The sequence below is a fragment of the Pristiophorus japonicus genome, chromosome 7 (assembly GCF_044704955.1).
Source record: "Pristiophorus japonicus isolate sPriJap1 chromosome 7, sPriJap1.hap1, whole genome shotgun sequence".
Classification (NCBI taxonomy): domain Eukaryota; kingdom Metazoa; phylum Chordata; class Chondrichthyes; family Pristiophoridae; genus Pristiophorus; species Pristiophorus japonicus.
The window spans coordinates 47234905-47261856 of NC_091983.1; the positions used below are offsets into that span (position 1 = coordinate 47234905).

The 26952-nt window shown below is 47.6% G+C and overlaps 1 protein-coding gene across 1 annotated transcript in view; it reads right to left on the reverse strand.

Moving 5' to 3' along the window:
• Positions 1 to 22533: 22533 nt before the first annotated feature.
• The window catches only part of LOC139266584 (uncharacterized), a 100241-nt gene continuing 95822 nt past the window's right edge, over positions 22534 to 26952 (reverse strand). Inside the window, exons 3-5 of the mRNA XM_070884179.1 lie at positions 23295 to 23373; positions 23017 to 23179; positions 22534 to 22779 (exon numbers count right to left, since the gene is read on the reverse strand). Of these exons, the coding sequence (XP_070740280.1) occupies positions 22748 to 22779; positions 23017 to 23179; positions 23295 to 23373 (274 nt within the window). The 3' untranslated portion in view covers positions 22534 to 22747. The remainder of the gene's footprint in view (positions 22780 to 23016; positions 23180 to 23294; positions 23374 to 26952) is intronic.

Below are 26952 nucleotides of genomic sequence, written 5' to 3' on the forward strand. Positions count from 1 at the left end.
TGGCAGATGAAGTATAATGTGGATAAATGTGAGGTTATCCACTTTGGTTGTAAAAACAGAGAGATAGACTATTATCTGAATGGTGACAGATTAGGAAAAGGGGAGGTGCAACGAGACCTGGGTGTCATGGTGCATCAGTCATTGAAGATTGGCATGCAGGTACAGCAGGCGGTTAAGAAGGCAAATGGCATGTTGGCCTTCATAGCGAAGGGATTTGAGTACAGGGGCAGGGAGGTGTTACTACAGTTGAACAGGGCCTTGATGAGGCCACACCTGGAGTATTGTGTACAGTTTTGGTCTCCTAGCTTGAGGAAGGACATTCTTGCTATTGAGGGATTGCAGCGAAGGTTCACGAGACTGATTCCCGGGATGGCGGGACTGACATATCAAGAAAGACTGGATCAACTGGGCTTGTATTCACTGGAGTTCAGAAGAATGAGAGGGGATCTCATCGAAACATTTAAAATTCTGATAGGTTTAGACAGGTTAGATCCAGGAAGAATGTTCCCAATGTTGAGGAAGTCCAGAACCAGGGGTCACAGTCTAAAGATAAGGGGTAAGCCATTTAGGACCGAGATGAGGAGAAACTTCTTCACCCAGAGAGTGTGAACCTGTGGAATTCTCTACCACAGAAAGTTGTTGAGGCCAATTCACTAAATATATTCAAAAAGGAGTTAGATGTTGTCCTTACTACTAGGAGGATCAAGGGGTATGGCGAGAAAGCATGAAGGGGGTACTGAAGTTGCATGTTCAGTCATGAACACATTGAATGGCGGTGCAGGCTCGAAGGGCTGAATGGCCTACTCCTGCACCTATTTTCTATGTTTCTATGTTTCTATGTAAATAAAAATTTATCGCCCGGCGAAAGCGGCACTTGATTGACCCGGAATTGGGGTCTTTGTGCATGAAAAAATATCCGGGCGGTATTGGAGGTGTTCTGCCCCTCCCCAGGATGGTAGCGGGGCGGTAGCACAGTGATATCACTCAGCGTCTCGCTGACCACATCAGTGCAGCGTTGCTAACATCAGCGTGACACAGACGTGCCGAGTCATGCTGACGAGTCACAATGTCCCTCTCTTTCTCTTAAAGGGGAGGGCCGCTGCGAACTCTACAGCTGCTTCCGTGGTAACCACTGGGCCACCAGGGATAGTTTCGGCCAGGCCAGTGGCCTGGTACCCAAGAGAGGGTGGCGGACTGCCTGTTGGTGGCCCGGCCGAACCAGCGGCTGACATTGTCATACCGACTGCAAAGTTGGCCGAGAAAAAGAAAGATGGCGGCCTCACCGCAAGACCCTCCACTTTGAGGGCAGAAATGGCAACCATCACCCCATGCCAACCTCGCTCCTGCGGGATGTAAAGGGGTTGGCGTGGGGCGATATGGAGTCGGCATGCACAGTAAATAACATGTGACGATACAAGCTGAAACATGGTGGAGGGAATCATTCAGAACAAGACCCAGAAGGAATTAGGTTTAGAATTGGGTTTGGGGAATGTGGATAGTGAGGGGTACAAGTAAAAAGTCAGAGAGGCCGTGTTTGTGATTGAAACTATGGCAGTAGAGAGACCAAGTGAGATGGCAAGTTGAAAAGATTGGCCATGAATACGGCTAGGAGTTAATATGGAGGGAGAGATTTAGGGAGTACAGGAGGGCAGTGAACTCAGAGGAGGGCAAGGGGAGTTATGATGGAGATTGAAATTACTGAGCATGAGGAGTCTTGTCATACAGAGGCTGAGGAAGGAAAGGAGTGAAGATATCTTGGAAGGAAAAGATGAGTGTGGCTTGTTGGAAGAGATAGAGAACCGGGATTTTAAAGGATAGGTGAGAGGAGTGGAACAATGTGAGTTACTTGAAAGAAGAATATGTGTCAATGGAAGCAGGGGTGGGGAGGGAAGGTGTGATTTGGTGATAAAGACCCCAATGCCACCATGGCAGTTTGGGCGGGACATTCGGTTGAAGATATAGTCAGGTGGGGAATCTCGTGTAAAGGACCAAGGTTACAGAGATTAGGAGAGACATGTCCTGGTCATGAATAGAATATCGGGACGAGATAATATGAAAACCCAAAGTTAATGTTTAAATCCTGTGGTAGGGTGAAGATGACTTGTAGACAAAGTGGAGTCAGTTTGGTTCAGAGATTTGTGAAGAGGGAGAGAATCCAGGAACTGTTCGATGGGCAGAGTATGATTGGATGACTGCTGGAGGTTGTCCCGTGGAAAGAGAGGGCCAAGGCAGAGTGGGGAGCTACCTGTGAGCCAGTGGAGGTTGATTCAGGGATCCAGTGGAGGTGCATAGAGGCCTCAGGTGCTAGCAGTGAGCACCAGCTGACTCTGTATACCAGCTGAAGAGCAAAGAGCAGTAAGAATGAAATACAACGACCAAATGGATTGAAACCCAGGGATACAGGGAAAGATGAAGTGTAAATCAATGGGATCAGTGCAGATGAGGAAGATTGTCTGAGGAAAAACTGCAGGGAGGTGAGGAGCACTAGGAGCAGCAGTCAGAGTAGTTGAGGCGAATAGCATTTAAGGGGAAGCTAGATAAGCACATGAGGGGGAAAGGAATAGAAGATTAGGCTGATAGGATGAGATGAAGAGGGGTAGGAGGAGGCTCTTGAGAAGCATAAACCCTGACATACTGGTTGGGCTGGATGGCCTGTTTCTGTGCTGTAAATTCTATATAATTCTAAGTAACATTTTGCATCTTTTTGTAAGTAGAATAAAATCAGCAGCTTCGATGTACATTATGCTGCACAACTTGTTTCAAAGCTTTTTAAAGTGTTTCTAGCATCATTTTGTGTTACAAATAGTTGGAAATGTATATAGACATCCTCTTAAAGGCTGGAGCTGGGTGCCATTTGCTAACACTTTGACAGGTGAAACCTGTTGCATATTGTCATCGATTAGCACGTGTCATGGAATTCATTTGCTTTTATCTTCATTTGCTTTTATTTTTTAGCATGGATAGAGGATTGGCTAACTAACAGAAAACAAAGATTCAGGATAAATGGGTAATTTTCCGGTTGGCAAATGGTAACTAGTGGGGTGCCACAAGGATCGGTACTGGAGCCTCAACTATTTACCATCAACTATTTAATGACTTGAATGAAGGGACTGAGTATAATGTAACCAATTTGCTGATGACACAATGATGGGTGGGAAAACAAGTTGTGAGGAGGACACAAAGAATCTGCAAAGTGTGAGGCTATCCACTTTGGCAGGGAAAATAAAGCAAATTATTATTTAAATAGAGAGAGATTACAAAATCCTGCAGTATACAGAGGGGCCTGGGGGTCTTTGTACATGAAACACAAAAAGTTAGTATGCAGGTACAGCAAGCAATCAGGAAGTAAAATGGAATGTTGGCCTTTATTGCAAGGGGGTGGATAATAAAAGCAGAGAAGTCCTGCTACTACTGTACAGGGTATTGGTGAGACCACACCTGGAGTACTGCGTACAGTTTTGGTCTCCTTATTTAAGGAGGGATATACTTGCTTTGGAGGCAGTTTAGAGAAGGTTCACTATATAGATTCCTGAGTTGAAGGGTTGACTTATGAAGATAGATTGAGCAGATTGGGCCTATACTCATTGGAGTTTAGAAGAATGAAAGGTGATCTTATTGAAACATATAAGATACTGAGGGGGCTCGACAAATGTAGATGCAGAGAGGATGGTTCCACTCATGGAGGAATCTAGAACTAGAGGACATAGTTTAAGAATAAGGGGCTGTCCATTTAAAACTGAGGTGAGGAGGAATTTCTTCGCTCAGAAGGTCTTAATCTTTGGAATTCTCTGCCCTGGAGAGCTATGGAGGCTGGGTCATTGAATATATTTAAGGTGGAGATAGACAGACTTCTGAGCGATAACGGAGTGAAGGGTTATGGGGAGCGGGCAGGGAAGTGGAGCTGAGCCCAAGATCAGATCAGCCATGATCTTAATAAATGATGATGCAGGCTTGAGGGGCCAAATGGCCTATTCCTGCTCCTATTTCTTATATTCTTATGTTCTTATGTTCAAATTCAGTGGTGTGTTATAAAGCAGTGCCATGTGTTTCTAAGTCAGGTGATGGTTTTAAATGACCTGTGTCAAAAATGAATTCAGGTAAGCTATTGGTAGAACACTTGGCCATCATCACCAAGACAAAATATATCGGTGCCTCCAACTGCCACGGCCACCAATGAGTTTTCCAAACCAACACACTGACCTTTCAGAGATTAGATTTTACTCAGTGGACCTCAAGCGCGGAATGGATGCTGGGTACAGCAGTACTGGTCAATATAAACAGCAAGATGCAAGTTGAGAGAATATAGACAAAAAAGAACCGATTTTAGGATTGTTTCAAAATGTATTATAGTTTATTAGTATTATCTTAATATTGTAATGCCAAATCTAATCCTATAAAATGTGGCATTTTTATTCATCAGCATCACAACTATTGAGAACAAGACCCAGAAGGAAGTGGGGTTGTGGAATGTGAGGTGATGAGGGATATGAGTAAGTAGTCAGAGAAAGCTTTGTTTGTGATCGAGACTATGGTAGTAGAGAGGCCATGGGCTCAATTCTCCCCATTGATTTGCACCGTTCTTTTGGCCTAAATTTAGAAATCCAAATCTCCCCAAAGATTGTGCGCCAGCGTAACTCAGTTAGTAACAATTTTTTTAGTTTAGTTTTTTTTGCATCATACGGGGCGTAACCTGATGTCTGCGCCAATTTTTCACAATTATGCAAGTTTGGCCAACTTACATTTCTCCTAGGACGGCAAATGTGACCACTCCCGAAAAACCTCTGGGCACTTTCGAAAAACCAGCGCAACTCAAAAAATTGGCGCAGAAAGACGCCATTGTTTTTAGGTGAAGTTTTGGAGGGAGTCAAGAACACATAAATATGCATCATCCAGCTTAAATTTTTCACACTTAAAATGCAGAAAATGGAAGTTTCATACAATTCTTTAAGTTTTGATTTTTGTAAGGGGTGGTCCCAGGGGTCAGGTTCACCTCTGACCTACTTGAGCGGTTCGAATTGCTCCCACTCCCTTGGGTTCGAGACTCTGGATTTATTTGGCGCGGGGGGGGGGGGGTGATAAAGTGCAAAGGACAACTGATGCAAAAGAACTTTGATTTTATTGCAGACAAGAAAGTACAATGTCAAACTTATAATCACTCTAATAAAGAACAATACATTACACATTCTAATATGTCCTTACTATACAGGACAAATGCACACGAGGCCCATACTAGAGAGAAGGTCACTCTGTGACCAGTAACCTTTATTAGCCAGCATTGAAGTGGAGAAGATGGGTGCAGCTTCCACTTTTATACCTGAAAGTCCAGGTTAGGAGTGTCTCCCACAAGTTCACCACCTAGTGGTCAGTGTTCTCACGGTGTACAACTTGGGTCAGTTTATACATGGATTACAATGACAGTCGAATACATGACATCACTTCCCCCCAAAGTCTTATTGGGCTCACAGGTTAAGTCTCTCTGGTGGTTTACATTCCCTTGTAGTGCGCCTGAGTTGGGGCCCCGGTTGTTGGGCGCTGGCCTGAGTGTCTGCTGTTTGCGGTGCCTCAGGCCTGTCCAGACTCCCCACAGTGACTGGGCTCTCCTCCACTTGGTACCGGTGTTCTTCCTCTGCTTCTTCTATGGGGTTGCTGAACCTCCTTTTTGTTTGATCCATGTGTTTGTGGCAGATTTGTCCATTGTTAAGTTTAACTACCAGAATCCTATTCCCCTCTTTGGCAATCACAGTGCCTGCGAGCCATTTGGGCCCTGCAGCATAGTTGAGGACAAAGACAGGGTCATTGACATCAATACATCGCGCTCTCACATTCCCGTCATGGTAGTCACATTGTGACCGGCGCATGCTCTCAACAATTTCTTTCATGGTGGGGTGTATAAGGGATAACCTGGTTTTGAGCGTCCTTTTCATTAGCAGCTCTGCGGGTGGAACCCCTGTGAGCGAGTGTGGTCGGGATCTATTGGCCAACAGGAGGCGTGATAAGCGGCTTTGTAGGGAACCCCCTTGGATTCTGAGCATCCCCTGTTTGATTATCTGCACTGCTCGTTCTGCCTGGCCGTTGGAGGCCGGCTTGAAGGTTCAGTTCTGACGTGGTTGATAGCATTTCCTGCCATGAAGTCCTGGAATTCAATGCTAGTAAAGCACGGGCCATTGTCGCTGACCAAGACGTATGGTAGACCATGGGTGGTGAACATTGCCCGTAGACTTTCTATCGTGGCAGAGGATGTGTTTGAATTGAGAATGTCACACTCAATCCATTTGGAGTAGGCGTCTACTACAACCAAAAACATTTTATCCATGAAAGGACCTGCGTAATCCACATGGATGCATGACCATGGCTTGGCGGGCCAGGACCAGGGGATAAGTGGGGTTTCCCTGGGCGCATTGCCCAGCTGGGCACACATGTTGCACCTGCGAACATAAAGTTCCAGATCTGCATCTATCCCTGGCCACCAAACGTGTGACCTGGCAATTGCCTTCATCATGACAATGCCCGGGTGCTCATTGTGGAGTTCTTGGATGAACGCCTCTCTGCCCATCTGGGGCATGACTACTCAGTTTCCCCATAGTAGGCAATCGACCTGAATCGAGAGTTCATCCTTGCACCTGTGAAATGGTTTAAATTCCTCAGGGCATGCCCCATTCGTGGCTGCCCAGTCCCCATTCAGGACACATTTCTTGACTAAAGACAGTAGCGGGTCTCTATTTGTCCAGACTTTGATCCGACGGGCTGTCACAGGTGAGCCTTCGCTTTCGAAAGCTTCAACAGCCATGACCATCTCAGCAGCATGCTCGGTTGCTGCCTCAGTGGTGGCTAGTGGGAGCCTGCTGAGTGCATCAGCGCAGTTTTCAGTGCCCGGTCTGTATGCGGGACGATGCATTTGCATTCAGGGCCTTGTTGTCAGCCAAAAGGGACGTTAGGGGTTTGTGATCTGTCTCCAGCTCAAATTTCCCGCCAAACAGGTACTGGTGCATTTTTTTTTACTGCATATACACATGCAAGTGCTTCCTTTTCTCCCATCCCGTAGCCCCTTTCTGCCTGGGACAGACTTCTGTAGGCATAAGCTATCGGCTGTAACTGATCCTTGGCATTAACATGCTGCAACACACACCGGACCCCATCGGACGACGCATCGCACGTGAAATACATGGGTCATATAGCGTGAACAGATTGCGTGCTCTATCAAAAGCCCTTTCCTGGTTGCCCCCCCAGACCCATTCACGAGTTTTGCGTAGGAGCACGTGTAGCAGCTCTAACAGCGTGCTCAATTTGGGAAGAAAGTTACCAAAATAGTTCAAGAGCCCCAGGAACGAACGCAGCTCTGTCGTGTTACGGGGTCTGGGTGCTCTCTGGATCACTTCCATTTTGGACACGGTAGGTCTGATCCCGTCTGCTGCTACCCTTATCCCCAGAAATTCTACCTCTGGAGCTAGGAAGACGCACTTCGCCTTTTTCAGTCGCAGACCTACCCGGTCCAGTCTGTGTAACACCTCCTCCAGGTTGTGGGAGTGTTCTTCAGTATCGCAACCCGTGATGAGGATGTCGTCTTGAAAAACCACCGTCCTTGGAATCGACTTGAGGAGACTTTCCATGTTTCGTTGAAAGATCGCGGCGGCCGAGCGAATCCCAAACGGACATCTGTTGTACTCAAACAACCCCTTATGTGTCGTGATGGTGGTCAGTTTCTTCGACTCACTCGCCAGCTCCTGCATCATGTAAGCTGAGGTCAGATCCAATTTTGAAAGAAGTTTGCCACCGGATAGTGTCACAAAGAGGTCCTCCGTTCTCGGTAATGGGTACTGGTCTTGGAGTGACACCCGATTGATGGTGGCCTTGTAATCACCACATATCCTGACCGACCCATCCGCCTTGAGCAATGGCACAATCGGGCTCACCAGTCACTGAATTCGACTGGCGAGATGATGTCATCCCTCAGCAGGCGGTCCAATTCACCTTCTATCTTTTCCCGCATCACTTACGGCACCGCTCTGGCCTTGTGGTGTACCAGCCTGGCGTCCGGGTTTATGTGAATCACTACCTTGGTCCCCACGAAAGTGCCAATGCCGGGTTGAAATAGTGAGTCAAATCTGTCCAGGACCTGTGAGCATGATATTCGCTCCACAGAAGAAATTGCATTGACATCGCCCCATTTCCAGTTCATGACCGCAAGCCAATTCCTCTCCAGTAGTGTGGGACCGTCCTCCAGGACAATCCAGAGTGGCAGCCTGTTCTCCGAATCTTTGTGGGTCACGACTACCGTGGCGCTACCTAGCACCGGAATTATCTCCTTTGTGTATGTCTGTAGCTGTGCGTCAATCTGCAATAATTTTGGCCTCCTGGCCTTGGACGCCCACAACTTGTCGAAATGTTTTGATACTCATCAGGGACTGACTGGCCCCCGTGTCTAGCTCCATTGATACTGGGATGCCATTGAGGAGCACTTTCATCATTATCGGTGGCGTCCTGGTGTATGAACTGTATATGTGCTCCACATGAACTCGCTGAACTTCAGCTTCCAGCAATTTCCCCCAGTGTCCATTTGGCCTCGTAGGGCTTACATCGTCCCTGTCCTCCTCGTACATCAACCTGGCTGCAGGCTTCCTGCACATACGCGCCAAGTGACTGCTGACGTTGCGATTTCTGCAGATGTATTGTTGATATCTGCAAGCTCTGGCTGGGTGTTTGCCTCCACACCTCCAACATGAGCCGTTGTTGGAAACAAAAGGTCCATTACCAGTCGATCGTCTCTGACTGTCTCTGTAACTGTCCTTAAGTGCACCATTAACAGGTATTGATGGCCCCATTACTGGCTGCATTGTCCCTTGCGATGGCATGAATCGCCGTTCAGCTAGCCATTGTTTCTGTTGAATTCCCCCTTTGGGTTCAACTACATGCTCAGGCATGTCCGATTGCCCCTGTCTGCCTGGAGAACTGTGTGCCGCGTTAACAATGTTGACTCCCTGTCCATTTGCTGCATTTAAACCAAGATTTTTGTCAAACATCATTCTGGTCTCTTCCTCCCCTGAGATAAATGTCTGGGCTGTCAAAGCCGCCATTTCCAGGGTCAAGTCTTTGGTCTCAATCAGTTTCCTGAAAACCCCAGCATGCCCGATGCCCTCAGTGAAAAAGTCTCGCAGCATCTCCGCTCTTCATGCATCTGGGAACTTACATAGGCTCGCCAGTCGCCGGAGGTCTGCCACGAAGTCTGGAATGCTTTGCCCTTCTTGCCGCCGGTGCGTGTAAAACCGGTGTCTCGCCATGTGCATGCTGCTCGCCGGTTTAAAGTGTTCCCCGATGAACTTACTGAGCTCTTCAAAAGTCTTGTCTGCCGGCTTCTCTGGCGCTGGGAGGTCCTTCATCAGGGAGTACGTCCTGGATCCACAAACCGTCAAGAGATGAGCCCTGCGTTTGTCAGCCGAATCCTGTCCCAGCCATTCCTTAGTGACGAAACTTTGCTGTAGTCTGTCAATAAAATCATCCCAATCATCACCAATTCAGTACCTCTCGTCTGTGCTGCTAGTGATCATGCTCGCGAGGTTTAAATCATAGGTTCTCGTCGCCAATAATATGTCCTTACTATACAGTACAAATGCACACAAGGCCCATACTAGAGAGAAGGCCACTCTGTGACCAGTAACCTTTATTAGCCAGCACTGAAGTGGAGAAGATGGGTGGAGCTTCCCCTTTTATACATGAAAGTCCAGGTTAGGAGTGTCTCCCACAAGTTCACCACCTAATGGTCAATGTTCTCACGGTGTACAACTTAGGTCAGTTTATACATGGATTACAATGACAGTTGAATACATGACACATTCAAAGGGGGTTACAGTAAAAAGTTCACCTCCCACCTCCCAATACCTAATCCTAGCTAGATTAGACTCCAGGGCATGTAGGGTCTATGCTTACCAATCCTTTCTGGTCAGTTAGCGGTCGTTCACGATTTTGGGGTTCGTTGAATTCTGTAGGTTCTGCTTGCCGTACCCCGAACGTCGGAGGAGACTTCTCACTGCGCAATCTTCAGTTGGGTTGAGTCCGCTGATGCGGTAAGGCACGTTTTGGATTTGTGGGGTAAGTATCTGTTTTCTTTCGTTAGAAGTTGGTTTTTATAGTTATTTAGGTAATGTTTTACCCATTGGTAGCTCAGGGACAGCTTGTAGAGTGGAGACTTTCGATTCTTCGGTTTCTTTCTGTTGGAGTTTTGTTTCGAGTTTGGTCGATCGCAGTGGTTTTGGTGGTGCCACGTTGGCTGTGGTCGGTTGCTGCCGCGATGGTTATGTTCTTCCTTCCTTCAGGACTTGGAGAAGTAAGTTTTCAACTGTCGCGTTGGTTTCTCTCCCTTCTTGATGGCATAGTCACAGTATGGCACGAGGCGTCGTATGGCATTCCATTTGTTAGAACAAGGGGCCAGTTATATGGTTTGAGTTGTCCTAATCTTTGCGCCAAATCAGTCCAGATTTCTTTGTTTAAATTTGGCGGGCTTAACATTTCTTTTTAATATTTTGGCAGGATCGTTAAAAGTTAATATGTCTTAGGTGGGTTGCTCTTCTAAATCTGTTTCCTGATGGAAATATTAGCTTGGTAATCGCAATGTCTTTTTGTGCTTGGTTTTTGCATACAGGCTGTAGTGGGCCCTTTGTTCTTATTCATGCTGAAGATGGCTTTTCTCGGTTCAGTTTGATGGCTGGCCATCTCTGAGATATTGTTGTAATGTTAATGTCTCTTGTGGAGAAGGGTTTTCAAGTATCCATTTCTCCAGACAATTTACCTTAGTCCCAACACCCAGACAGTTCCAATTATCAAGTTGACTCCTTTTGTTCCTTAGGCCCACCCACAGACTTGAATTTGTCTTGTAAAAGTCCAAAATTCGATTAAAGTTTGTAGTTTCTTCCATAAGCACTTTAGGATTTCAAACTTTCCGGTATATAGTCCCAAATTCAATTTCCTTTCCAATGAGCCCATACACTGGGTGCGGGTTCCCGTGAATTTTGATCTTTCATTTTTTTTAAAGTGCCACACCACCACCAAACGTTTCTAAACCGGGCTCGAGGATCGGAGCGTCGGCCGACAGAATCTGTCCCTCGCCCGGACTTGGGCTTGGCTTGAAAAGAAACCCGGGAGGGTGGGGTGGGTGGGTGTGGAATGTGAACTGAAGGCATGAGAAGCCTTACACTAATCTACTATGCATCAAATGAAGCCCGGGGGTGTGGGGGAGGCGCTGTTCTCGATCATTGCGCATGCTCATACCTGGGTGTGGTCCATACTAGGGCATCGACCTTGGGTGGAGAGAGAAAAAAGAACCTTGTCCTGCCTGCCGTTTTGAGCTTCTTGCAAATGTACAATTTAATCATGGGGGCAATACTGACAATGCCACACTTTGTGCAAGCCTTCTGCATGATGGTGCTGTGGAGGAGACAATTGGTTCGACATCATCGCATGAGGAACCTCAGAGCACATAGGATGATGGGCAGGAGGCCTTATCCAAGTCGGGTATATCGAGAAAGACATTCGTACCTGCACCTGAGTGATGAAGACTGTGTGAGAAGGCTGCATTTTCACAAATAAGTTGTAACTGAGATCTGTGAGTTAGTAAAAGCAGACTAGCAACCTAGTAGCATAAGGAGGATTGCTTTGTCAGTTGAAGTGAAGGTCACAGCTGCATTTTCATGCAATGCATCTGGATCGTTCCAGGCCACAAAAGGGCACCATTTCTCAACATGCAACACATGTCTGCATTCGGCAGGTGACTGCTGCACTATATGCCCGGAGGAATGACTACATAAAGTTCCCCATGACCGCCCAGGCAATGCGTGACAGGGCTGTGGGATTCTCCAGGATTGCTGGCTTCCCAAAGGTACAGGGCTGCATTGATTGTACCCACATGGACTTGCTAGCACCTTTGGAGGATTCCAAGATGTACAGGAACCGAAAAGGCTTCCACTCCGTTAATGTGCAGCTCATGTGTGACAACATGCATCGCATCATGGCAGTTGATGTGAGATACCCTGGGAGCACCCATGATGCGTTCATCTTAGGCGCGAGCGCTATATCTGCCTTGTTTCAGCAGCAGCCAGAAGGGCAGAGTTGGCTACTGACAGACAAAGGGTATGCCCTTGCCACCTGGCTCATGACGCCCCTATGCGTAACCCGGATCGAAGCTGACCGGGAATACAACATGTCGCACATTGCGACGTGCAGCATAATAGAGAGGATCATTGGCATCTTGAAACAGCAGTTCTGAGGCCTGGACCATTCCAGAGGCTAACTGCAATACTTCCCTGAGATTGTCGGTCAGTTCACTGTTGTGTGCTGCATGCTGCATAACTTAGCCATCATGAGGCAGCAGCAGCTGGTAGTAGAAGATCAACCTGAGGTGAGAGTGGCTGATGATGATGAGGAAGATGCAGATGATGAGGAGGAGGACGAGGAAGCCATGCAACTACCTGAATCCGGAACATGATGGCGGAGGAGGGCGGGCCATCTTGCTCCTTTAACGATTGCTCGAGCCTTGCGCCAGCAGTTCATTCATGAACGCTTTGCTGTCTGAAGGCTCAGCAGAAAGTGTTCCACGTGGATCATGTTTACTACTGCTTGGATCTGTCCCATAATGTTGTGTTGTGTTAATGGAACAAATGATGGAAATGATTCTTCTTTACTTCAAAAAGTTGTGTTAATAATGGAAGAAATAATATAAATGATTCAGTTATAAAGTAAAATATATTTTATTCAAAAGTTTATCAAATATTTGTGTGTACTTAACTTTAATAAAAATATTCTTGCATCAACTTTAAAGATTTCAGTTAAGATCACTTACAAACTCTAAGATCACATAAAAACATAAAAACTCTAAAATCACTTAAAAACTTTTAAACTTGTAAATTTACATAACTTACAAAAAACTTTTAATTTGAGAACAGTTACAACAATAATAACAACAATAACAACAACAGCAGCAGCAGCAGCAGCAGCAAGAAAGGCTGCACCTATCTCTCCTCCACCTTATTCTAAGACCGACCGCGTTTGCTCTTGGTGACTCCACCCCCGCCCGCAGGTGGTGGTGCAGCGTTTCTCGGGCTGGTACCAAGCTTATTTTTTCAAACATCTCGGGTAATGCATACTTCTTGATGGGGGGGGGTGGGGAGCAGGCGTTAATATGGAGGGCCCAGCTTGGGCCTCTTCAGAGGCTGGTCTAGCGATTGGAGTGGGAGTAATAGTTGATTCTGTCAATGGGCGCGGGGTTTGGGCGTGTTCCCTTATTGCAGCATCTAACTCCAACATTCCTTCCCTCGTGCCCTGACAAGTGTGTCAGTTACCTGCAACATTCCCTCCCTCATGTTCGCTGACAGTGTTTCAGCTTCCTGCGACAAGCCCTCCCTCATGTTGATCAACAATGTGTCAACTACCTGCAACATTCCCTCCCTTATGTTCACTGACAACGCATCAGCTACCTGCGACATTGTATCAGCTGCCTGAGACATTCCCTCTCTCATGTTCCCAGACAGTGTTCCCATTTCTCATGAAAGTGTTGTTACTTCTCCCGACAGTCCTGATACCTCATCACCCACCCCACTGATGGTATCCAGGATTGATCCCGTAAGGTCAATGCTCTCTGGACTCATTGCCATCATCTGAACCACATCTGTTAGATCCTACACCTCAAGAGAGTGCTGTTGAGCTCTCCTTCCCCTTCTTGCCCAAGGTGTGGCTCACTGCATCCCACTGAGACCCGCAGCCTTGGACGATGGGGCCCTGGGTGTGCCTTGCTGCATCACACTGAAATCCCCGGCCTCGGATTGTGGGAAATCATGGGCTAGACTTTCCACTTCACTTCGCTGGGCTAGTGCCCATATATCACCAAAAAGGCCTGCTATCACCCATTTTGACAGAAAAGTGGAAAGTTGGGCTGGAACATCGCTGAAAAATTGACCCCCCAACTTTCGGCTGACATCGCCGAGGTGATCGCCGAGGTGATCGCCGAGGTGATTGCCCGTACATCGCGCAGCACACATCGCCCAGCGCACATCGCTGACACATCGGCGAGCTCATCGCTCACCGAGAACATCGCTGGAGAATAGTTTCTTTTCCCAGGCCTTCCTCACAGAGCTCGGCCCTACCGACGCCATTTTGAACGTTGGAGGAAGTGAGGAGGCTGTTTAAACAAGGGGCTTAGAATTAGTGAGTTATTTAAGGGCCTTTTACTGACAGATCCATTCACATTTATACTTATATTTATGTGTATATTTATTTATATTTTATATTTTTTAGTACCAAGGACATTTATGACAACAGTGATAGTGATAGTCATAATAGTGATAGCGACGGGGCCTGTAGTTTCTCTACCATTACTTGTAACTGCTCACATGCTGGCGTCTGAAGTTGAGTTAAATGAAGGGGCCAATCGAAGAGGTGACAGACTAATATGGAGGCGGAGGAGGAGAACGTACAGTCAACGAACGTACAGGGAAAAGCAATCTTACCTCAACTTGTTTGATAATATGTGCCTTAGGAGGCTGCGCTGCCGGAAGGAGGTCATCGATGAGATATACCAGCTCATCAAGGAGATCTGCAGCTACCAGCACCATCAGGACCGCACTGCCTGTTCAGGTAAAGGTTACTGCAGCACTGTCCTTCTATGCATCTGGCTCCTTTCAGGCTTCAGCTGGCGACATCTGTGATATCTCTCAGCACGCCACACACTGCTCCATTCGACAGGTGATTGAAGCCCTTTACGCTCACAGGGTGGACATTATAAGCTTCACTATGACCAGGGAGGCACAGACCGAGAGGTCCTTACGACACAGTATAAATGCACACGAGGCCCATGCTTGAGAGAAGGTCAGTCTGTGACCTGTCCTTTATTCCTTAGCACTCAAGTGATGAAGGTGGGTGGAGCTTCCCCTTTTATACCTGAAGGTCCAGGTTAGGAGTGTCTCCCACCTAGTGGTCATTGTTCTCACAGTGTACAACTTAGGTCAGTTTATACATGGGTTACAATGCTGGTTGAATACATGACATCACCTCCCCCCCAAAGTCTTATTGGGATCACAGGTTGAGTCTCTCTGGTGGTTTACGCTCCCTTGTAGAGCGCCTGAGTTGGGGCTCCGGTTGTTGGGCGCTGGCCTGAGTGTCTGCTGTTTGCAGTGCCTCAGGCCTGTCCGGACTGCCCACAGTGACTGGGCTCTCCTCCCTTTGGTTCTGGTGTTCGGTCACCTGTGGTGGAGTGAACTCTGTATTGTATTCTTCCTCTGCTTCTTCTATGGGGTTGCTGAACCTCCTTTTTGTTTGATCCACATGTTTGCGGCAGATTTGTCCATTGGTAAGTTTAACTACCAGAATCCTATTTCCCTCTTTGGCAACCACAGTGCCTGCGAGCCATTTGGGCTCTGCAGCGTAGTTGAGGACAAAAACAGGATCATTAACATCAATACATCACGCCCTCGCATTCCTGTCATGGTAGTGATATTGTGACTGGCGCCTGCTTTCGACAATTTCTTTCATGGTGGGGTGTATAAGGGATAATCGGGTTTTGAGCGTCCTTTTCATTAGTAGCTCTGCGGGTGGAACCCCTGTGAGCGAGTGTGGTCGGGATCTATAGGCCAACAGGAGGCGTGATAAGCGGGTTTGTAGGGAACCCCCTTGGAATCTGAGCATCCCCTGTTTGATTATCTGCACTGCTCGTTCTGCCTGGCCGTTTGCGGCCGGCTTGAACGGTGCCGTTCTAACATGGTTAATTCCATTGCATGCCATGAAGTCCTGGAATTCAGTGCTTGTGAAGCACGGGCCATTGTCGCTGACCAAGATGTCCGGTAGACCGTGGGCGGCGAACATTGCCCGTAGACTTTCTACCGTGGCAGAGGATGTGCTTGAATTTAAAATGTCACATTCGATCCATTTGGAGTAGGCGTCTACTACAACCAAAAACATTTTCCCCATGAAAGGACCTGCGTAGTCCACATGGATGCGTGACCAAGGCTTGGTGGGCCATGGCCAGGGGCTAAGGGGGGCTTCCCTGGGTGCATGGCCCAGCTGGGCACGCATGTTGCACCTGCGAACACAAGGTTCCAGATCTGCGTCTATCTCTGGCCACCAAACGTGTGACCTGGCAATTGCCTTCATCGTGACAATGCCCGGGTGCCCATTGTGGAGTTCTCTGATGAACACCTCTCTGCCCATCTGGGGCATGACTACGCGGTTTCCCCACAGTAGGCAATCGGCCTGAATCGAGAGTTCATCCTTGTGCCTGTGAAATGGTTTAAATTTATTAGGGCATGCCCTGTACGTGGCTGCCCAGTCCCCATTCATGACACATTTCTTGACTAGAGACAATAGCGGGTCTCTATTTGTCCAGACTTTAATCTGACGGGCTGTCACGGGTGAGCCTTCGCTTCTGAAAGCTTCAACAGCCATGACCATCTCAACACCATGCTCGGTAGCCCCCTCAATGGTGGCTAGTGGGAGCCTGCTGAGTGCATCGGCGCAGTTTTCGGTGCCCAGTCTGTGCCGAATTGTGTAGTCATAGGCAGCTAACGTGAGTGCCCACCTCTGTATGCGGGCCGATGCGTTTGCATTTATGGCCTTGTTGTCTGTTAGGGGTTTGTGATCTGTCTCCAGCTCAAATTTCCTGCCAAACAGGTGCTGGTGCATTTTCTTTACCGCATATACACATGCGAGCGCCTCCTTTTCTACCATCCCGTAGCCCCTTTCTGCCTGGGACAGACTCCTGGAGGGATAAGCTACCGGCTGTAACTGACCCTTGGCATTGACATGCTGCAACACACACCCGACATCATAGGACGACGCATTGCACGTTAACACAAGTTTCTTACATGGGTCATATAGCGTTAACAGATTGTTGGAACATAACAAATTGCGTGCTCTATTAAAAGCCCTTTCCTGGCTGTCCCTCCAGACCCATTCGTGACCTTTGCGTAGGAGCACGTGTAGCGGCTCTAGCAGCGTGCTCAATTTGGGAAGAAAGTTACCAAAATAGTTCAGGAGCCCCAGGAACGAACGCAGCTCCGTCGTGTTACGGGGTCTGGGTGCTCTCTGGATCACTTCCGTCTTGGATGCAGTAGGGCTGATCCCGTCTGCTGCTACCCTCATCCCCAGGAATTCTACCTCTGGAGCTAAGAAGACGCACTTCGCCTTTTTCAGTCGCAGACCTACCCGGTCCAGTCTGCGTAGCACCTCCTCCAGGTTGTGGAGGTGTTCTTCAGTATCGTACCCGTAATGAGGATGTCGTCCTGAAAAACCACCGTCCCTGGAATCGACTTGAGGAGGCTTTCCATATTTCGTTGGAAGATCGCGGCAGCCGAGCGAATCCCGAATGGACATCTGTTGTACTCAAACAACCCCTTGTGTGTCGTGATGGTGGTCAGCTTCTTTGACTCACTCGCCAGCTCCTGGGTCATGTAAGCTGAGGTCAGGTCCAATTTTGAAAAAAGTTTGCCACCGGATAGCGTCGCAAAGAGGTCCTCCGCTCTCGGTAGCGGGTACTGGTCTTGGAGTGACACCCGATTGATGGTGGCCTTGTAATCGCCACATCTCCTGACCGACCCATCCGCCTTGAGCACCGGCACAATCGGGCTCGCCCAGTCACTGAATTCGACTGGCGAGATGATGCCTTCCCTCAACAGGCGGTCCAATTCGCCTTCTATCTTTTCCCGCATCACGTACGGCACCGCTCTGGCCTTGTGGTGTACTGGTCTGGCGTCTGGGTTTATGTGAATCACTACCTTGGCCCCCATGAAAGTGCGAATGCCGGGTTGAAATAATGAGTCAAATTTGTCCAGGACTTGTGAGCATGATACTCGCTCCACAGAGGAAATTGCATTGACATCGCCCCATTTCCAGTTCATGACAGCAAGCAAACTCTTCTCCAGTAGTGCGGGACCATCCCCTGGGACAATCCAGAGTGGAAACCTGTTCTCCGAATCTTTGTAGGTCACGACTACCGTGGCGCTGCCTAGCACCGGAATGACCTGCTTTGTGTAAGTCCGTAGCTGTGCGTCAATCGGCGATAATTTTGGCCTCCTGGCCTTGGATGCCCACAACTTTTTGAACTGTTTGATACCCATCAGGGACTGGCTGGCACCCGTGTCTAACTCCATTGATACTGGGATGCCATTGAGGAGCACTTTCATCATTATCGGTGGCGTCCTGGTGTATGAACTGTATACGTGCTCCACATGAACTCGCTGAACTTCAGCTTCCAGCGATTTCCCCCAGTGTCCATTTCTGCAATTTCTGCAGGTATTTTGCTCATCTCTGCAAACTCCGGCTGAATGTATGCCTCCACGCCTCCAGCATGAGTTGCGGTTTGAAACAAAAGGTCCCTTGCCAGTCGATCGTCCCTGACTGCCCCTGTTATTGTCCTTGAGTGCACCAGTAACAGGTGTTGATGGCCCCATTACTGGCCGCATTGTCCCTTGCAATGGCGTGAATCGCTGTTCAGCTTGCCATTGTCTCTGTCGAACTCCCCCTCTGGGTTCAACTACATGTTGGGGCATGCCTGACTGCCCTTGTCTGCCTGGAGAACTGTGTGCTGCTTTAACAATGTTGAATCTCTGTCCCAACCATTCCTTAACACAGTACCTCTCGTCTGTTCTGCTAGTGGCCATGCTCGCGTGGTTTAATTCCCAGTTTCTTGTCGCCATTGATACGTCCTTACTACACAGTATAAATGCACACGAGGCCCATGCTTGAGAGAAGGTCAGTCTGTGACCTGTCCTTTATTCCTTAGCACTCAAGTGATGAAGGTGGGTGGAGCTTCCCCTTTTGTACCTGAAGGTCCAGGTTAGGAGTGTCTCCCACCTAGTGGTCAGTGTTCTCACGGTGTACAACTTAGGTCAGTTTATACATGGGTTACAATGCTGGTTGAATACATGACAAATAGTAAACTTCTCCAAGGTGTAGGGAGCAATAGACTGCATGCATACCACCCTGAAAGCCCCTTTACAGAATGCGGAGGTGTTTCATAACAGAAAGGTATTCCACTCCCTGAATGTGCAGCTCGTTGTCGACCACAACCAAATAATCATGGCAGTAAATGCTACATTTTCAGGCAGCATCCATGATGCGCACATCCTGCGTGAGAGCGTTATCTCTGACCTGTTTGACAGTCAGCCAGAAGGTCATGGTTGGACGCTGGGGGATAAAGGATATGGCCTTGCCAACTGGTTCATGACCTCTCTGCATAATCCCCAGGCGGAAGCCGAGAAGCGTTACAAAAAAAGCCACATTGATACATTCAATATCGTCGAAAAGAATTTGGAGTGCTGAAGCAGCACTTCAGATGCCTGAACCACTCTGGAGGAAGCCTACAGTACTACCCTGACCAGGTTGCTGAGTTTATTGTGGTGTGCTGCATGTCGCATAACTTAGCTACAAGGAAAGGACAACAAATGCCAATGGGGCTGCCAGTCCACCTCTGGAAGGAGTAGAGGGAGAAGAGGCAGAAGATGAGGAGCAGGAAGAGGAGTGGGCTGGTGAGGACCTCGGGGAGGACAATCAGCCTGGCGATGAATCCATGGTCTCACCACCCCCCGGAAGACTGGAGAAACCCCTGGAGTTCCGCAGCTACAAAGCTGTTGCGCCAGCAGCTCATAAATGAACACTTTGCATGAACTTTGATTGGGGACAGTCACAGTTACAGATACATTTATGGTTAGACAACAGTTGCATTTGCATTGAGTCATGTTTTATCCTTGTCTGCTCTGGCCTGTCCTGGTCATTATTGTACAACAGTTGCATTAAAGTTTGAACTTAACTTACGTTATTATAAGGCAATGCACAGCAATTGTAAAATTCAATGATAAATGTTATTAATGTAACATTTTCATTTTTAACAACCACCCCCTTACCCATCCCCCCTCCCCACAACTATAACCCAACAATGAATTTAAAAATATTAACAACAATAATGTAAAAAAACCCAACAATAATAATAACAATAACAGCAATAACAACAATAACATCCCCCTCCCTACCTGCGGCCACGTTTCCCTCCAGATCCTGTTCCCCCCCGTGTCCTAGCCTCACCCGCCCGTTTTGGTCCTTGGGTACTTAGACAACGCTGACGTGTAGAGGACAACGGCAAGACTTCCTGCCGTGGTGGGGGTGATGGTGACGCGATCGGTTGTTGGGGGGGGGGGTGGTGTTGGAGGGGAAGACGAAGCTGGGGCATCGCCTTCCAAGTCAGAAGCAAGTGCTTCCTGACTCGCTTATGTGCTTGAGCTTGTGGTGATTCCGATCATGGTGCCTTGGGGTGGAGCGCCGTGCTCAGCCAACAACGCATGCTGCAACGCATTGGCGGCGGCGGGCTGTGTACGCACCTCCACGAGCGTCGGCTGCATTGCCTCCGCTTGCACAGCAGACTTCCAGGAGAAGTCCCGTGTGAACTCCACAAATGCCTGGAGATGCTCGCATCTAATCGCGACCGTCCCCTCGCACAGGGAGATCAAGCCCTCCATCCGATCGTCTGTAGGAGGCGAGTCCTCTGTGGGGTCAGCGTGCACACTGTAAAGCGCCTTGGCATTGCCGGCTGCTCGCCGCTTGGTCCCGGTACCTCTGCAGTCACAATAGCGATCGCTAAAGTGGCCGCAGGTTCATCCTCCTCTGTTCCTTCCATTAATTCTTTCTCCTCCTCTGGTTCGGTGGTAGTATCCTCCTCCTCTCCATGTTCCTCACCACCTGTGGTGAATGACAACTGCATAGGTGCAGCTGCAGGTGCGGCCTCCACTTGCGCCTCTGGTTGACCTTCAAAGCACAATTGAGCTTATTGAGCTTATTCGAACAGAAGGGTACACATTACCGAGAGACGTTACATATTAATGCACCACGTAGATTTCACTGCCCCAGAAAGCTGTCGCGGCTGCATCAATTGCACATGGACAGAATAAGGGAGTGAGAGTTTATAGGGAGCGCAGAGAGAAGGGGACAAATGGCCAGATGACCTTCCCCTGCTCTTATTGCTTATGTTCTTATGTTGTCAACCTGAGAGCAGCACAAAGGCTGCATGCATGACATGACATCATTTGTATATTGCATTATAATTAGATTACATTACATTACTTTAAAACTGCTTGACACATTAGTCACGTGATGCATGGGAGGGTTCCACAACACCACGGATGGTGGCCCAGCGACTGTCAGTGCCCATAAGTGCCACAGCTCTTTCCTCCAAGTCTGTCAATTGAGAAAGCTGGGCAGGGCCCCTTCCTGTGCGCCTCTGCTTAGATCTGTTGTTAGATATCTTCTTCTGCAAACGTGAATAGAGCATGGCATAAGCTAATTGACTATGTTGTATCATGGAAACACAACAGTTTCAAATGTTACATGCAAATAGGATCCACAATTGATGCACGGTTATAACAAAAATCAACGTGTTTAGGAGCTGCAGCTTGACACATACATCTCTCTATACTACCATCGCCATTGAACTTGGCAATAGCAGGAGCTAATGTATAAAAGTATCCCAGGGCAGACAGTGAGCAAGGGCAGCTCTCCCCCAGTCCAGGCTGAGTCCCTGTGTAAGTGACAGCTTTTCCCGCATTTCGGGAGGTCAGGGGTCATCCACACATGCACAGAAGGCCATTTTGGAGGGGGAGAGAGAGAGAGAGGAGAGAGAAAGGAAAGGAGGAAATCAGAATTAGAGAGAAGAGATAAAGTGAGTGATTAGAGCCCTGTCCAGACCTTAGCAGCGAATATATATATATGTATGTATGTGAGAATTTACAAAATTTAATTCAGGAGATTTACTATTATAATTATAATTGCAGTCTTCATCAATATAATATAAAATCTGTACTTACTCTTGCTGACGCCACCAGGCTGTTCCAGCTCTTCCGACACTGGTCGGGCCCCCTCTCCTCGCGGTACGACGTTCGCAATCTCACCCCAAATCTTTTTGTATGCCCGGGATGGAGATTTCCTACGCCCACCCCGGGTTAATTCGGCCCACCGGGAATGCACCTCCTGGACGAGGGCCTCGTTGGCCTCGTCGGAAAACGGCTTTACAGTCTTCCTAATCCCCTCCACACTATCTGATGAGGACATTTTTTATAATCTCTTCTCTTTTTATATCTCTTTCCTTTATCTCTTTTTTCTCTCTTTTCTTTATCTCTTTTTTCTCGAATCTCTCACTCTATTTCTTCTCTCTAACTCTGCTTTCCTCTTCTCCTTTCTCTCTCCTCTCTCTCTCTCCCCCTCCGCAATGGCCTTCTATGCATGTGTGGATGATCCCTGACCTCCCAAAATGCGGGAAAAGCTGTCCATCCAAAAAAAAATGCATTCACAGAAGGCCATTGCTAGGGAAGCTTTGATTTCACATCGCTGGGCTGTCGCTGGGCCCATTTCGCTTCACTGGGCTTTGCTTGTCTATCGCTGGGCCCATCTCACTTCGCTGGGCTATCGCTGAGCCGAAAGTAGCGAGCCAAAAAATGGACGATGTTCCAACGAACATGAAGGCTAACACATCGCCAAGGCTGGGACATCAGCCAGTTTTTGGTCGATAGCCAGCAAAGTGGAATGTCTAGCAATTGTATGTCCCAACAACACTCGCACCACTCAGGAAAGAGGCTAGCACTTCAATTGGTGACATCTGCACCTCCTCCAAAGTGAGTACAACAGTGGGGGCTTCATCAATCACCTCCCCCTTTCCCTCACTCCCATGCTCTTGGTCTGGAAGGTGGGATTGGAAGATGTTCTCCTCTTCAGACTCGTCCGCATCTGAATCTTATTCTACATCGTCAGGGTTGGCCTCAAATTCTGCAAAATATAACAGAACAGACAAATGTTTAGCAGCAGAGGAGGGGGCAGAGTGGGTGGCATGAGAAGGCTCACACAGCGCAGGCAGCAGGCTGATTTGAAGGACCATGATGAATGATAGCTAATTGCATCAACCGAAGCGTATCTAACGGAGACATCCCCATGAACTGAAGCATGACTAGCCCGCGCAATACTTAACATTTAGCAAAGCCAGACTGTGGAATTTGCAGCACTTACCCTCTCCCTCGAGTATGGGCCCAGCTTGCACAGTGGTGGTTGCTTTTCTCCAGGCAGGACTCATCAAAGCAGCGACCCTTTCTTCCAAGGGTGTCAGTGGCTGCAGATTTGCCGGGACTCCTTCTGTTCGAGTTCTTTCCCATTTGTTGTGTGTCACCTTCCTCTGTAAAGATGAAAATGCAACTTTTTAGAGAGGGTGCCTTTCTGCTGGTTGGGACATATACAGCTGGTCACATTTACAATTGCAATTCCATTGAATAAATGAAAATATTACTTACACTAACTACTTGACCAAGGTCCTGCCACTTCTTTTTGCACTGGCTTCCAGACTCAGGGTGGTCACCATTGCACAGAAATCTTATAAGAACATAAGAACAAAAGAATTAGGAACAGGAGTAGGCCATCTAGCCCCTCGAGCCAGCTCCACCACTCAACTAGATCATGGCTGATCTAGCCGTGGACTCAGCTCCACTTACCCGCCCGCTCCCCATAACCCTTAATTCCCTTATTGGTTAACAATCTATCTATCTGTGATTTGAATACATTCAATGAGCTAGCCTCAACTGCTTCCCTGGGCAGAGAATTCCACAAATCCACAACCCTCTGGGAGAAGAAATTCCTTCACAACTCGGTTTTAAATTGGCTCCCCCGTATTTTGAGGCTGTGCCCCCTAGTTCTAGTCTCCCCGACCAGTGGAAACAACCTCTCTGCCTCTATCTTGTCTATCCCTTTCATTATTTTAAATGTTTCTATACGATCACCCCTCATCCTTCTGAACTCCAACGAGTAAAGACCCAGTCTACTCAATCTATCATCATAAGGTAGCCTCCTCATCTCCGGAATCAGCCTAGTGAATCGTCTCTGTAACCCCTCCAAAGCTAGTATATCCTTCCTTAAGTAAGGTGACCAAAACTGCATGCAGTACTCCAGGTGTGGACTCATCAATACCCTGTACAGTTGCAGCAGGACCTCCCTGCTTTTGTACCCCATCCCTCTCGCAATGAAGGCCAACATTCCATTTGCCTTCCTGATTACCTGCTGCACCTGCAAACTAACTTTTTGGGATTTATGCACAAGGACCCCCTGGTCCCTCTGCACCGCAGCAAGTTGTAATTTCTCCCCATTCAAATAATATTCCCTTTTACTGTTTTTTTTTCCGAGGTGGATGACCTCACATTTTCCGACATTGTATTCCATCTGCCAAACCTTAGCCCATTTGCTTAAACAACCAAATCTCTTTGCAGCCTCTCTGTGTCCTCTACACAACCCGCTTTCCCACTAATCTTAGTGTCATCTGCAAATTTTGTTACACTACACTCTGTCCCCTCTTCCAGGTCATCTATGTATATTGTAAACAGTTGTGGTCCCAGCACCGATCCCTGTGGCACACCACTAACCACCGATTTCCAACCCAAAAAGGACCCATTTATCCCGACTCTCTGCTTTCTGTTCGCCAGCCAATTCTCTATCCATGCTAATACATTTCCTCTGACTCCGCGTACCTTTATCTTCTGCAGTAACCTTTTGTGTGGCACCTTATCGAATGCCTTTTGGAAATCTAAATACACCACATCCATCGGTACACCTCTATCCACCATGCTCGTTATATCCTCAAAGAATTCCAGTAAATTAGTTAAACATGATTTCCCCTTCATGAATCTATGTTGTGTCTGCTTGATTGCACTATTCCTATCTAGATGTCCCGCTATTTCTTCCTTAATGATAGATTCAAGCATTTTCCCCACTGCAGATTTTAAACTAACCGGCCCATAGTTACCTGCCTTTTGACTGCCCCCTTTTTAAACAGAGGCGTTACATTAGCTGCTTTCCAATCCGCTGGTACCTCCCCAGAGTCCAGAGAATTTTGGTAGATTATAACGAATGCATCTGCTATAACTTCCGCCATCTCCTTTAATACCCTGGGATGCATTTCATCAGGACCAGGGGACTTGTCTACCTTGAGATCTATTAGCCTGTCCAGCACTACCCCCCTACTGATCGCGATTGTCTCAAGGTCCTCCCTTCCCACATTCCCGTGACCAGCAATTTTTGGCATGGTTTTTGTGTCTTCCACTGTGAAGACCGAAGCAAAATAATTGTTTAAGGTCTCAGCCATTTCCACATTTCCCATTATTAAATCCCCCTTCTCATCTTCTAAGGGACCAACATTTACTTTAGTCACTCTTTTCCGTTTTATATATCAGTAAAAGCTTTTACTATCTGTTTTTATGTTTTGCGCAAGTTTACTTTCATAATCTATCTTTCCTTTCTTTATTGCTTTCTTAGTTATTCTTTGTTGTCGTTTAAAATTTTCCCAATCTTTTAGTTTCCCACGAACCTTGGCCACCTTATACGCATTGGTTTTTAATTTGATACTCTCCTTTATTTCCTTGGTTATCCATGGCTGGTTATCCCTTCTCTTATTGCCCTTCTTTTTCACTGGAATATATTTTTGTTGAGCACTCTGAAAGAGCTCCTTAAAAGTCCTCCACTGTTCCTCAATTGTGCCACCATTTAGTCTGTGTTCCCAGTCTACTTTAGCCAACTCTGCCCTCATCCCACTGTAGTCCCCTTTGTTTAAGCATAGTACGCTCGTTTGAGACACGACTTCCTCACCCTCAATCTGTATTACAAATTCAACCATACTGTGATCACTCATTCCGAGAGGATTTTTTCTCGGAGATCGTTTATTATTCTTGTCTCATTACACAGGACCAGATCTAAGATAGCTTTCTCCCTTGTAGGTTCTGTAACATACTGTTGTAAGAAACAATCCTGTATGCATTCTATGAATTCCTCCTCAAAGCTACCCCGTGCGATTTGATTTGACCAATCGATATGTAGGTTAAAATCCCCCATGATTACTGCCGTTCCTTTTTCACATGCCTTCATTATTCCCTTGATTATTGTCCGCCCCACCAGTGACTTTTTCCCCTTACTATCTCTAATCTCCACCCACAATGATTCAACATTTTGTTCATTAGAGCCAATATCATCTCTCACAACGGCCCTGATATCATCCTTTATTAACAGAGCTGCCCCACCTCCTTTTCCTTCTTGTCTATCTTTCCGAATCGTCAGATATCCCTGTATGTTTAATTCCCAGTCTTGGCCACTCTGCAACTACGTTTCAGGATTGGCCACCAAATCATACCCATTTGTAATGATTTGTGCTGTCCACTCATTTACTTTGTTTCGAATGCTGCATGCGTTTAGGTAAAGTGTTTTAATACTAGCTTTTAAACCATGATTTTTAGTTTTGACCCCTCCTGCAGCCCCTTTATATTCATACATATTGTCCCTTCCTATCACCTTGTGGTTTACACTTACCCCAGTGCGACTCTGCTCTGTTGTCTTCTGCCTTTTGCATCCTTTCTTGGGGTTCTGTTCATCTGAGCTCTCACCCACTCTAACTAGCTCAGAGCCCTCTCCTGGGTTCCCATCCCCCTGCCAAGCTAGTTTAAAGCCCTCCCATCCACACTATCAAAACCACCCGCAAGAACATTGGTCCCGTCTCTGTTGAGGTGTAACCTGTCCGACTTGTACAGGTCCCACCTACCCCAGAAGCGGTCCCAATTGTTCAGAAAACTAAAGCCCTCCTTCCTACACCAATGCCCCAGCCACATATTTATCTGACTAGCCTTCCTATTTCTACCCTTACTAATACATGGCACTGGCAGTAATCCCGAGATTACAACCTTTGAGGTCCTGGCTTTCAATCTTACTCCTAGCTCCCTCAGCTCAGCTTTCAGGACCTCACCCCTCTTTCTGCCTATGTCGTTGGTACCAATGTGGACCACAACCACTGGCTGTTCCCCTTCCCTCCCCAGAGTGCCCTGCAGTCGCTCCGTGACATCATTGACCCTTGCACCAGGGAGGCAACACACCATCCTGATGTCACTTTTGCTGCCGCAGAAGCACCTATCTGCTCCCCTA